The sequence below is a fragment of the Patagioenas fasciata genome, chromosome 4 (genome assembly GCF_037038585.1).
Source record: "Patagioenas fasciata isolate bPatFas1 chromosome 4, bPatFas1.hap1, whole genome shotgun sequence".
In the NCBI taxonomy this organism is placed as follows: Eukaryota; Metazoa; Chordata; class Aves; order Columbiformes; family Columbidae; genus Patagioenas; species Patagioenas fasciata.
This window is the reverse complement of record NC_092523.1, coordinates 75057668-75071125: the sequence shown is the minus strand read 5'-3', so window position 1 is coordinate 75071125 and position 13458 is coordinate 75057668. Positions and strand designations below refer to the sequence as shown.

Sequence of the window (13458 nt, the reverse complement as noted above, 5' to 3'; positions counted from 1 at the left end):
GCATCTGAATAATCTCTTCTTTGAAGCCTGGGAGTAGAGCATCTTCAAGTTGTTCACTTGCACATTTGTGGTTTGTTTTGCTTCGTGCTGTTTTGTCAGAATATTGTCAGTTGGTCAGTGGTCTTCTAGTAGGGGTAGGTTACCCATTTTGTCCGTAGGAACTGAGGAGGGTATGTTTGGCCAAAAAACCTTAACATTCACACTACGTATGGACAATAATTAATGAAAGTATGAATCACTTTTAAAGGGTGAGAATCATCTCTGCCTACTGCAATGAAATATAAGGTTTCTCTTAAGTTATTTACAAATTAGAGTCATGATAGTCTGAAATTTAAAAAAATATATCTATCTTGATGATTAAATGCATCAATGGGGGTCTGTAACAGCAGCTGTAATCACTTGATGATGCTGTTTCTAAAGAAAATGGCTTTGATGTCTTACTGAAATACAAACTGTATAAATTCCTCTTTACCATGTACAATTTTCAGAGAGAAATTTTGGAAAAGAGATACGTTCTGCTGACCTAGCCTTTAGTTTTTGTTACATTCCACAACTTTGTATACAATTCTTAAGTTCTCATGCCACTTTATATAGGTTAACAGCCTAGAAAATGTTCCTTGACTTCAAAAACTGTAGCAAGGGAAGCCTAAATTAGCATTCATATTAGAAAGCAATATATACTGTATTTAGCAATCACCCATTAAGCGTGATTCATGTAGATGAACCCATTCTTCTTAAAATGCTGGGAAAAACCTGACAAAGAATCTATGCTGGATTAGAGGAAAATTGAATTCCTCTGATAACTGCTTCCCTGGTGTGTTGTCTCGCATCGTAATTACCTGAAAGCAGAGAGATTCTGAGATGCTTTTTACATTTGAAAGCAACTGGCAATGCAGAAGACATTATCAAAAAATTGCCTCGAGTCAGCAAATCTCTTCTTGAGATCATTTGGTACAATCTTTTGGCATAAAGCTACCCATTATAGAAGACTCCTATTTCCATTTCCTTCTCATCAGGAGCTTTCCCAACATAATTTCAACTGAGTATGAATTAATAGTTTGAAGATTAGTGTCTGACTTCAGGACCCTCTCTTCAAAATGATCCATGGCTATTGGATCTGGTTTCTATCCCGGAGCGTTTCTCAGTTACAGTTGAATATACAGCTTTGTAGTGGCATCTTGTTCCAGACTCCGAAGGTGAGTGAGCAGATGGTTTTGGCAGCTCTGTTGGCCAGGAACTGCTGTTCACACAGGAGTGCAGGGGGCGTGCAAGAGGCACCACGTTTGGCTCGACAGCAGTTGCTCCAGGGTGAAGGCCGTAAGTTCACAATCGTGCTCGTCCGTCCTACTGTAAGGTTTGAAACGTTCTATCTGAAGTGCTCTGGTAATTGGTAACAGTCACACACAAAGGAAGTCACCGTTGCCAACTGGGATATGACACTGAATTGTACACTAGGGAAATTAATCTTAGGGGTTGAATTACCCTGCTACATCACAGTGGATAAGTAATTTCACATCCATATATAAAAAAATTCTAATGATAAGAACTAGGCATGGATTTTTCTTTTTTCCTTTACGTATAGCTTATCATTAAATTTAACTGAGAACTTGCCTGCAAATTTGCACTTTTTGGAGATGCTAAACCAAGATATTCTAATTGAAAATAATTGGTTTTAAATGGTTGTATTTTTAACAGACTAGTTTGGAACACAAAACTCCCTATAATTTAGCTCGGTTTGTCTTCAACTGTGGAAACATAAGGAACTTTGGATCCATAGATGAAGTACAGCTATTCCCCAAAAGCTTCTTGGAGGATTTTTGTCAGATACCATCAGTCTTAGTAGCTGACATCAGCCCTCTCAATGTCCAAGATGATGCACAGGGGTTGGTTTGTTTGTTTCTCTTTTTTTCTTTCTACAGGTCTAGTATTAAAAGAGGGGAAAGTCATTTTCATCCCAGAAGTTTTGGAAGCAGTGAACCTCAAACACTTCTTGCTCCATACAACTACAAAGAAGGTTCTGAAAGAAAATTACAAGATTACTTACTTATTTGGTACCATTAAAAGATACAAAATCGTTGTGCTTTCTCTCAAGCAGTGCTTAGGTATTTATAGAAGATGCGATCCAGAAGTTTACTTGGGCTAGCATACTATTAACTTAGTAACCATGTTGCTATTCTGGACTGTGCCCAAAGAACTACTGACTATACTTACCTTGAAATTGGGTTATCACGTGCACATAAAACCAGATATTTGGTAACAGTGATGTTCATAACTTAGTTCTTTTCTGTGAACATTTTTGTGAGAAGTTATTAATTAATGTAAGAATGTTAAATTAACAGAGGGAAGAAGGTGGTGAGGGCTCTGTCCTGTGACAGCTGGAGTTTTGCAAGGGATGTTAAAAGGTAACCCAAAAAACTCTTGATGTTCTTCTCTAGTTTAGAATATAGACAATAGCTCAGGCCAAAAATAACCTTTTCAAGATTGCTGTCTTCGGTTTGGGAAGATAATTTCTGTGTGCCAGCCAAAATAACTACAAAAGTCAAAAGTATCTTTTGTTTGCATGAGGTTTACATTTGATTTATCAGTCTTGACAAATTGATTTGGTTTTCAAAATGTGAAATAAGCTTATAAAATGTGAGCTGTGGTTGTCTGTTAATAAAAATTAGATGATTCTCATTTTAAAAAGAAAAATGCCTGTTAAATAAAAGCAGCATTTGCTGTACATGAAAAAGTGTTGGGGTTTTGTGTGCAAATGACGTTTTTCTGCAAAAAAATCTTTTGTTTCAAATCAGTAGAAGATCTGAAATAGCTATATAATAATATAACCCTTTGGATGTTCATGTCTGTGCAGAAGGAAATCTGGCATTTTGATTGGAAGTAGCCTTTGAATTGTTACTTTGTGCACTTTGTATAGAAATGATCAACAAGTAGTTGCTCTAGAGTCTTGGCTCAGAAGTTAGTTGGCTTAATTTCCTACTCAGGATAGCAAAGTCTTCATCTACAGAAACGTAAATCTACTGAAAACTGTTTTCTTCAGAGTTCCTTTCTTTTTTTGCCAAAGGGCAAAAAAGTATTCTGCATGTTTCTACCGCACAAGTTAAACTCATTGATCCAAAAGGTAGTTAGTTGCAATACTTGATAGTTATATCTGGAGATTTTTCCAAGTAGATGAGATGCTTGCTGGGATTTTAAGTCTCTTCACTCTGTACGTGGTGAAAGGAAGGGCCTGTGTTTTAAGAACGGTGCCAGAAATATGCAGTGGTAGATAATACCGGCATGTGGTTTTGAAGTGACATGTAACTGCTTCTGACTGCTGAGGGTTAGTTGTTGTCAGCCCACTTCAGATTTAAAAGTTAATTTATGCTTTTCACCCCACAGCTGAATAAATGATTTTCTCTGTGCAGGGTAAGTTAGTATCTGTATAGAAGATTTTCATTAAAATATTGTCCTCCTGTGTTATGTGAGTAAATTCAATGCTGGAAAGTACAGTTGTTTGTGTGATGAATGAAACTGGGTCATTAAATGTGTGTGGGAAGGTTTTGCCTGTGTAAATAAGATGCTGCAACTGCAGGCTCAAGGTTCACCAAGGACTGCTTTTCCCTTTAAGCTTGCTTTGTCAGGTCTGTTGCTCCCTATTAAGAGATGTTTGCCATTATTCTTGCATTGATTACACACAGACGCATGCGCACACAAACACGCAGATTTTCAGGTTTAATTTTCGTCAGCTTTCTTTATTTGGACCACATAAAAGAATACCTTAAGTTTCTGCATCAGTAAATACCACCAATTGTTAATGTGGTTGTAGTTAGAGAACACTGATTCTTTTGCTGTACATCTGCATGTTGTCTGCTGAATGCTTTTGTGAATAAATAAGTTATTTTTAATCTTAGCCCTTGTTTTAACTGAATGGTTAAATCCTGTTTTCCTTTAGCTGTACTACAAGATGTTACTTTTATATGTAGAAAAGCCAGTATTAATGTAAAAGTAATAAATACCAAGATTCTTTTTTAGTGCAGTTAAATTATGTAGGATAACTAGTAGGCAGGTTTCAGACATTAAGAATATTGTGAATTAAAACTGAAAAGGGGGATAAATTTTCATGTGAACTACCTAACTAATACTATTATGTTGCAGACTGTAGCTGTCATAAAATACTTAATGGTATTCTTATGTCCAAACTCTTCAGTTTTCTGAGGAGAAGGTATCTTTAAGATGTTTTATTAGCAGCTAGGGTTCTTGACAAAGAATAGTTATCCTTATCGCCCTGACAGACCCGAAAGAAAAATATTGCATTTTGAGAGAAACTTTTAGATTGTATTGTTGTTCTCAAGTGAGGGGGTAAACATTTCTTTCTTCTCTACCTTCTTATAACTGCTGTGCCTGTTCTTAATTAAGGAGGTAGTGTGAATGCTCAAGTTTTTTAGGATAAAGTTACAAAAATCAATAAAATACCTAAGAAACAGTATTCTACTTGCTATCGACAGGTAGAATGCAGCTCTGATTATTCCTCCCCTGTCTGATTTGTGGGTAGTTTACTGTAGTTACAACAGTGATCTAAAGCTTTCACTTTGCAGTTCACCCTCTGGAGTTTTACTGTAGTACATATTCTTCAAGTTGTTGCTGACCTTGCACACTTCTCCTGATGTAGATGAGTCTGTTTATATTTCTGAATTTATAGGCATATGTGTGTGTATGTAATTGTGAAGTCCATCACCTGTCGATGAACTTTTATGAGGGTACTTTGAAGTTTGAGCAGCAGCTGTTTGTTTGTTTTTTATTCAGTGATAGCCACTGGATACACCATGGTTTAGAAAATTAAACTTTGATAAATTAACCAACAGGCAGCCAATTTTTGTTGGAAGTTTTCTGTTCCAAAGAACTGGATGTGTTTTGGATTTGAAAATCAGTGCTTAATGTCAAAGAAACAAGGTAGCATGCTATGGGTGTTGCATCTTTTTCATCGAGGGATTTATGTGAGAATTCCTTCTGCACGTGGAGATGGTTTACCGTAAGACCCTGATAGTACTATTAAAATATTAATGCAGTGGGATCCAAAAGATAAACAGTGCTGAAAAAATACATAAGGCTGTCCAACTCTTCTGGGATATGAGCTGCTACTTAAATTTGGGGCTGCACTATAAAGCACAACCAGATGGATCTCCGCGGAGCTTCCAGGGGAGATGGCAGAGGTAGTGCTGGGTGTGGAACCTATTGAGGTGTAAGCCAAGCAGTGCAGAGCAGTTGCTCTTGAGCTGTGTTGTGAGCCATCCATGTCTATTGTATTACGGGGCAGCCTTCTCAGATTAATACATCAAGTTACACATCATTTGTATAGAGTCTGTGTTACTGAAAATTTTTGGTAGCTCTAAAGGCAAAGAATTTGTTACAAACCCCATCCAAATTACTTGACTTTTGTCTTAACCTGGACAGAACTCCTTGTAGTCCTGTGTCTGCTTTGTTTAGTCCTTGGGGTGTCTGCTCAAAGGTGGAAAAGAGTACAAAGTTAACTCAGAACTGGACTGGACAAGCATTAGTAGAAACGTCTCCCTGAATACAAATTTAGCACAAGTTTCCAGCCAAGATAGGAATGAAATTTCAAGTACTCTTAACTTACCTTGACCTTTTGAATGTTGCAGCTGTAGTGTGTTAAGATACGATGCAGTTAATGACTATGTTGTCGTATCTACTAAATCTTGAAAAGCAGACTTGAACAAAATACTAAACAATTTTCACTTCTGGCTATTCAGTTTCTTATGATCTCTACCGTACAGATCCATGAGATAAGTTTTAATTCAAATTAAGCCTGTCATAATACTCTTAAAGTTTCATGCTTCTACATTTTTTTGTTCTAACATATGTCTGTCTTGCTTTTTCATTCATTGCTTCTTGTAGATTGGATTTTTGCCTGTCTCGATAATGTTGTGACTTACTTGTGACTTTGGTACATTGTTCCCTTTCAAGACAGGCTTGTCTTCATGTTTAAAAATAATCTTTACTCCGTAAACTTATGTTGCCTCAAAATTGATACCAGTGGATGGGCCTTTTTTTGTGCAATGTTCTGTCACATTAAAAAAAAAAAAATCTCTTTCATGCTGCAGTGTTTTTCAATATGAAAAAGTTTGGTTGTGTGTGTTTTTACTATTTACAGCCCTTTAAAATAGGGAGGGGTGGGCTCTTAGGACTACTCAAAGACCTGTCTGCAGCTGGGATTGAGCCTGATTTATCTGGCAGCCAGAAGGGTTGGACCGTAGGCTCCAGAGCTAGCAAATCATTCCTTAAAGTTGGCATTGCTTCTTGGATGGACTGTATCAGACATGTTAGTTGTTTGGAAATCTTGCAAAGCAATTATTCTGACTCTCTCGGTGCAAAAGACGCGAGTTGAAATAACATATGGCAGAAATGTACAACTTTGCCTGATAATTTGCTGCATGGCAAATTACTTTCAATGCTTACTACAGCAGAGTTTATAGTTTACGGATACTTTAAAAATTGCATTTAAGTGCTCAAAGAAAAATATAAAAAGAATAATAATTGGGCTGTTCAACTGTTTAAAGCTCCAGTTGTAGAATCACTTGTTTGGGGAGAATGAGGAAAATAGAGTTATGTTTTTTGCAATTTTAAGTCTGCAAAACTGTATTGCCATACTTTACAATACCATTTGACATTTTAGGCTGTAATTCCATTCTGCTCATATTAAAAAGAACGTTATTTCTTGAGGAAAATACAAAGATAACAGTTAAAATTTCATTTGGTCTTTTATATCGCCGCATTTCAAATACCTGGTAAAGGATCACTGACAGTTTATTTGATAATAATTTATAGATTTTTACACTTTACCTGCAATTTATCAATGTTGCTCAAAAGCTTGACAAAAGATACAGTATTTTTTTGGTTGTGTGTTTGGTTTGGCTTGTTTGTTTTTTAATTGTGCTCTCATTGCTAGCTATTGCTTTTCAAGTGTTTACCATTGTTTGCCAAAAATATTTTGGTAGGTCTCCCTTGCCATATGCACAGAAGGACCTAAGGTAGAACATATCTACATTTGGATCAGTTACACATATTTTCTTAGGGCTTTAAACCATCTTTTTAGTTCTGCAAACTTGCTTTGACAATGTGAGATTCAGGAAAGCTACATTCTCCCCTTACAGAGCTCACAATGCACTTGATTCTGAAAGACAGGTGAACTGGAAGTTAAATCTTACCTGAAACGTACCTGTCTTTTCAACGTGGGTGAAATGATATTGAAGTGTAATGGGCTGCACTATGTCTTTTTGCTCTGTTGTTACAAGGAAATGACATCTTCAATTGTGATTAAGTAGTCTCAAGCAAAATTGAACCTAATATGGAAGATACATCTGTTTTCTTATCAATACATTGCCGCTTACTGATACTGAGCCTATTTGCATATAGGTTTCAAAGGCATATTTTTTGAGACCTGTTTGTGAACAGCTTTGTGTTTTACACTATTTTACCATTGAGGAATTATGTTTTTCCACAGAAAAAAACTGTGGAAAACCTGCGTTTTTGATAAGTAAATATGATTCTTCTCTGTTTTTTGAAGGCTAGAAATATTTAATCTTTTAAAATTGCATCTCCTGAGAAGGAATATTTCAGTCTCAGTGCTGTGATTGCATTTTTTGATTTGTAACAGGTATAAAACCAGTGAAACGCCCAACCTTTTGTGATAGTGATAGGTAAGTGTATGAAACTTACTCTATGTAGCTCATTTCCAAAATGTCCAAGCAATAGAGTTGTATCACTGCAAATTTTAAACTAAATGTTGTAGACTGTTGCCTCCCTAATGACCAATTGAGAGCTGCTGCTGATCTCCTGTGCTTTACTTAGAGTGAAGTAGGGACATGATCGAGTCAAAACTAATCAGTCATAGCTGTCCTAATTTTTTTTAATAGTTGAAATTTTCATAGTTTTGAAAATGAAACCTAAAGCTTTTCTATCAAAAATGTGAGGTCAGATCAGATATTGTAAATCTTATCTAAAGATGTCGACAGCATCAAGACTAGAATAGTTTATCAGAAGTTAGAAGAAATGATTTTTAAAACATGAATCCTGATTCTCCAAGACAGGAGAAGATGGGACAAGTTACAACGATTTTCTAGTTGTACTGATACTTTGGTTTTGCAAAAGATAACGTATCTTTGCTCTTTTCCTTCTGTTTTGATCTGCTCACTACTGTTCCTTACTTTGCAGAATAAAAAGGTGTTATGTGAGATTCTTAAATCCCATTCACAGTGTTCTGACATTTCACAGAAGTGCAAAGCATAGAAAAGCAGAATCTGGCAAACAGCTGGCATGGTTTTTTGTATTTATGGGTTTTTGTAAGATTGTCTGCCAGAAATGACCATACTTAGAAAAGGTGCTCGGATGGAAGTCTTTGAACACACGTCTTGTAGAAACCAAGTGATCATCGATACTTTCTGTCTTTTACTTTGCTATAAAGTTGGCCACAATCAAGCATCTTGAGACATCTCATGGATGAAGAAAAAGAGTTTAATTTAAAAGCTGCTTGAGACTTAAGACCGAAAGCTTAGGGAGAGGAATTGCCATTAACTGTTTTTTATAGTTTAAATTAATGAATGTTATTTAGCATTGGAGAAATCACCTGTCATCCATAACTTTTAGAATAAGGCTGATTCCACTAGTTCTGCTTCATAATGACAAACTTTTAATTTGAACTGAGCATCTCAAGTGAAAAGCAAACATATTCTTTTTTATAGACTTTTATTTTCTCCTGTAGTGGCCCCTTGCCTGATCTTAGGTCTTGGCTGGCGGCTATTCAGAAACATGGCATTCTCTCTAAGGCGTGTGTTTATGCTATCCGGGCCATTTTGTGATTGCTCGTTGCTAAAGATCAGCAGGATTGGCTTTGCTGTAGAAATACTTGATGCTTCCTTAGCTGGCACCAAGCAAAGAGCAGCGATGGGTCGGAGTGAAGAAGCTGTGCAATGAAGAATGCTGCCTTGGTTTGGCGACCTGTGCGAGTTCAATCTCTCATCATGGAGTAGTTAGTGTGTATGTGGGAGAGGAAGAGAGGAGAAGCAGGTGGTTGTGGTGATTTTCTCTTGGTTTACATTGTTTGAGACAAAACTTGGCAATTTTTTGCGTCAACATGTGCCTAGGGTGACCAACCAAAATATGCGTGTGTTGCATTAAGGCCTGTGGGAAAGAATGAGAAGAAGACGTGAGTTACCTGTCACCTAAGAGTGCAGCGGGGAACTTTACTGGATTGAAAAAGCTGAAATAAAGCTGCGTATCTGCCATAGATGTGCTCGATGCACACATGGAGAACGTGCTGATCTGTGGGCAGCCTGGAGGTCACATCTCCTGCGGTTACTCGTCTTACGTTGTGTGTTGACATGAACAAAGCATTGCAAGAAAAAGCTGAGAACTAAGTACTGAGCTTTTTTAAATGTCCAGCTGGAAAAATGAATGCTTAGAGCTAGTTACTTTAGATTTTGGGAATCAGTTGGCTTCCAATTCCTGTTTTTTTGATGAAATGATTGCTTTTCCAATGGTGAAAAGTAATTGGTTCCATGTTCAGTCTATGGATAGATTCCAAAAACAATTTTTAGAGCTTAAGTTTTAAATCTTGTCATTAATTGTATAGGGGTTTGGTGTTTTTTTTTTTTGGCTTTTACTTGCTTTTAAAATCAGAGAATATTAATATTGAAGAATAAGTTACAACAAGGTTTATGTTTTTAGCATCTTCTTACTGTGTTTACTTTTCGATCTCATATATTCTAAGATCTAGGCCAATGTTGGTAAGCCAGTATTTGTAAAACATGTTGAAATGTTGGGGCAATTTGTACTAGATGAGAGGTCTTCAATTATTATAGTTTGCCACTTTGTGAACCTTCCACATTATGTGTTCTTGAGAAACAAAGTAGAATAATGCCCATTTTCTCCTGCGAGGGGACTGCAGGAGCCAGTGCTTTCTGCTTACAAAATAAAGGTAGGCAACTCTTTTAATTAGCAGGTATAACGATGCAAAATTAAACCACTTTTGTGTGCTGATGGGTAAATTCATGGCTAACTGCAGGACCGGAGTCTTTGGGTTGAAGATTGAGTTCTATTATAGTGGAGCCAACCAGGTTTTGGAGCAGTTCTCAATCTCTTGCAAGTAACAAAGTAGTTTGCAGAGATCTGAGATTAAACAGTTTCTCTTAGCTGAGCAACCAGGTAACTTCAGGAGCTTACCCTTTGCAGAAAGTCTGAATATATCTCCTTCTTCCTTGTTTTTCAGAACTATTTTTTGTTTAAAGGGAAAGCAGCTTATTAGGCACAATTGTATGAAGTGGCTTGACTTTCAGTTGGCCTCTGGAACATTTTCTGCAAGAAAGGTCAGAAGGTATCTGTAATAAGATATGATTTTATTTGTTAAACTATGTTATTCATAGTTTTCTTTCCTGTTTTTTAGTTTGTATATCACCAATAGGAGTTGGTTGGTTGAGTTTTTTGGTTGTTTTGTTTTGGGGGAATGTCAGGGTAATAGAAGGCAAAGGAAATAGGGGAAAGGTTGGGGAAAAAAAAAAGTTAAATGTAACGTTTGATTGTCACAGTGCTAATGTTTTTAATGTGTTTTCTGTTTCATAATAAAAGGTGGATCTTAAAAAAACCAAAAGTTATGTGCCCTTTTTAGCTGCAGTTTTATCACTCTGCTGCGTGGATTCCTGTACAGCAGTTCATTTCAGCCTGTTGGCTCTTTATATTACTATCGGAAATACCTATTGCTTTGTGTTATTGTTATAATACGAGGTTTACAGAAATTTATTTGACAAGTGGGAAAATGTCTACCCATTGTAATAATGTAACTTCATTTCCAGATCTTCAGTTCGTTAGCCAACTTGGCTAGAACCTATAAAATGTACCAATTCTATTCACTTTGAAGTTTTAGTAGCATTTCTGTTGTTGTTGGCAAAGTTTCCACTGTTAGTATTGTGTTCCCCTGAGAGAATATGGAGCTTGCAAGAAATCTTACTGGTATGCAGACAGTAATACTCCAGGCTTTTATTATGCTGTGTTGTGCCATAATACTTTTATGTCTATTTTCATTTGACATCTAAATCCATAACTTATTGGCATCACTATTTTCCTCTTTCAAACCCTCTTGTTTTCAGCCTGCGCATGAAAAGAAAATAATTTTCTTCTTAGCAGAGATTAATTTGGATATTAAAATTACTTCAGTTGTCCTGCAGAGATGATTTTACCATTCTTCTCTCCATGAGTTTCTTTGTTTTAAAAGGAACAATCTGTTGTGGATGAGGGGAAGGTGTGATGGCAGTAGTGCTCTTGCATCTTTAAGCAAAGCGGTGTGTGTAAAACAGACTTCAGTTGGATTGGATCGCAAAGGCGGCGAGATGTTTGTTCATTTATCGCTTTTTCAGGAGTAGTATACCCCATGTGTCATCTGACTACTGTATCTCTCTCTCCCTGGCTTTGTGAATTTTACTTTGAGAACTTTTAATTACACTATTCCTGATGCCTTTTTTTAAGATATATAACTGTCGAGAATTGAGTTCTTTGTAACAGAAAATCAGATATAAGTTGGTACTGAGAGAGCAGCAAAGGTGCTGTGTAACACTGGCATGAGCATCATTGTCTCTGTTTACCTCTCAGTTATTTCTAAACCTTGTTTGTCTTCAGTATGGTTGTTGTTAATCCCAATAGGCAATATTTGTATGTTAAAAACAGATTTAGGTTGTAGTGTCAGAATAAGCTTGCGATAAAATGGGAGGCTTATTGCCAACTTGATAAGAGAAGAGGAATTTTTAGGCTCTGATAAAGGTGAGGAGCCAATGCATGCATCTCCATTGCAGTTTTCTTACCAGTTCTTTCCTTGATTTCAGTTGATGAGCAAATTCACAGCAATTACGTCGCTGTTTCTTGTGAATATCCGCAAGGCATCTTTTCTTCCCACCTATAATCGGTTTTCTTTCTTGATTTACAGCTGAGGCAGCTGTTAGTGCATTTACGCTCCAATTCAGTATCTAGATGAGGAAAAATCGGTACTATCTGCTGCAGATACGAGTGACTATAACTGTATTTCATCATTTTGTTGCTACTATTTAAGCTTTTATGGTTGGACACAAATGTTACAAAGAAGGAAGGAGGCCAAATTTGGTAGCTTTCAAGAAATATATATATATGCAAGGCATAGCTAGTTCCTGGAACATTAGAGAAACACCGTAAAAGAAGTTAACATCTTGAAAGAAGTTTAGACAGCATTTATTTGTGCTCTTGCCTTTACTGGTCTTTTGTGTTTCCTGCTTCCTTAGTTTGTTACCTGGATGCTTGGCCGTCTATTTCAATGAAACAAAATAAGACAGTTGAAATCAGTGCTAAAATAACTCTGAAGGTGTAAACTTGCAATAAAAGTTGCATTAATCTGAGATGAATAAAAATACTGATGAATTCTGCTTAGAAGTAAAATAAGAGTAAATTCTTAATGTATGAAGTATTCAGTATATTCTAAATAAATTTATTTTAAAAGTTTGGAAATTTTAGTGGGATGTTTCTGTTTTCTTAATCTCAGTAAAATTCTGTGTATGCTTAATTTTTTTGGCTAAAACCAGGATACAGGATTCTCCTGTCCAAACTTTTCCTTTTTCTTTTTTTCCTTTGTGATTTACTCAGAGCTTTCTTTCTGAGAAGGTGGAAATTTTTCTGTTTCATGAAGGAAGAACATGTTTTCTGCAGCTGGGAAGAGTAGCTTTTCTTCCAAAGTGCTTGAAAGCAGCTGTCAAACATCACATTCCATTTAATGTTGTTTTTTGTTTGGGCTTTGTATTAGGATGTGGGAGCCCAGCTTGTTCACTTAGCAAATTTTCTTATTCAGGAACTGATTTTCGAACTTTATGTGGTAAGAGATGGCAGCATTTTAACATTATGAAGTAATTAATTTTAAAATGTCTGTTATTCGTGTAGGTTTTTAGCCCGTTTCTTGGTAAAGATGGCGGCCAACAATGCAGTGCTGAACAGACTGGAGAGGAAGGGTGCAGAGGCCGAACAAGTTATTGAATACCTCAAGCAACAAGTTGCTCTGCTCAAGGAGAAAGCTAGTAAGTAATTACCTGTCTTACGATAAACTGATTAACCAGATGGTTAACGTTAAATACTCATAGGGAAAAATGAGAAAATGGACAACTTCATTGGTGCTGTCAGCCTTTCAAAGTGTGTTTCAAGTTCTCCAAGATAAAGTGTGTAATAGTAGCACCACTTCGGTGCCTTGTGGTTTGTGGGGTTTTTTTGAAGCTGCTTATTCTGAAAAGCTATGAATGAGGAAGGATTAATGGCACAAACAGATTATGGAAATTTGATAGGACATGGTTCTATTTGAGAGGAGAAAGGAGTTGGGAAGAATATGAGACTGTGCATTTCTCTGAATGTGTTGCTGCTTTTTCACCACTATGGGATTCTCTCAAGAGTATCATACATTCAACT

At 36.5% G+C, this 13458-nt stretch overlaps 1 protein-coding gene across 3 annotated transcripts in view; it reads left to right on the top strand.

Moving 5' to 3' along the window:
• The window catches only part of AIMP1 (aminoacyl tRNA synthetase complex interacting multifunctional protein 1), a 29472-nt gene that overhangs the window by 4935 nt on the left and 11079 nt on the right, over positions 1-13458 (top strand). The window contains exons 1-2 of one of the 3 annotated variants that reach the window (XM_065836849.2): positions 10268-10366; positions 12943-13076. In XM_065836849.2, coding sequence (XP_065692921.2) covers positions 10308-10366; positions 12943-13076 — 193 coding nt within the window. In that variant the 5' untranslated portion in view covers positions 10268-10307. Of the gene's footprint in view, positions 1-10267; positions 10367-12942; positions 13077-13458 lie in introns of those variants that run through there. The other 2 variants (XM_065836851.2, XM_065836850.2) reach the window with 2 other exon arrangements.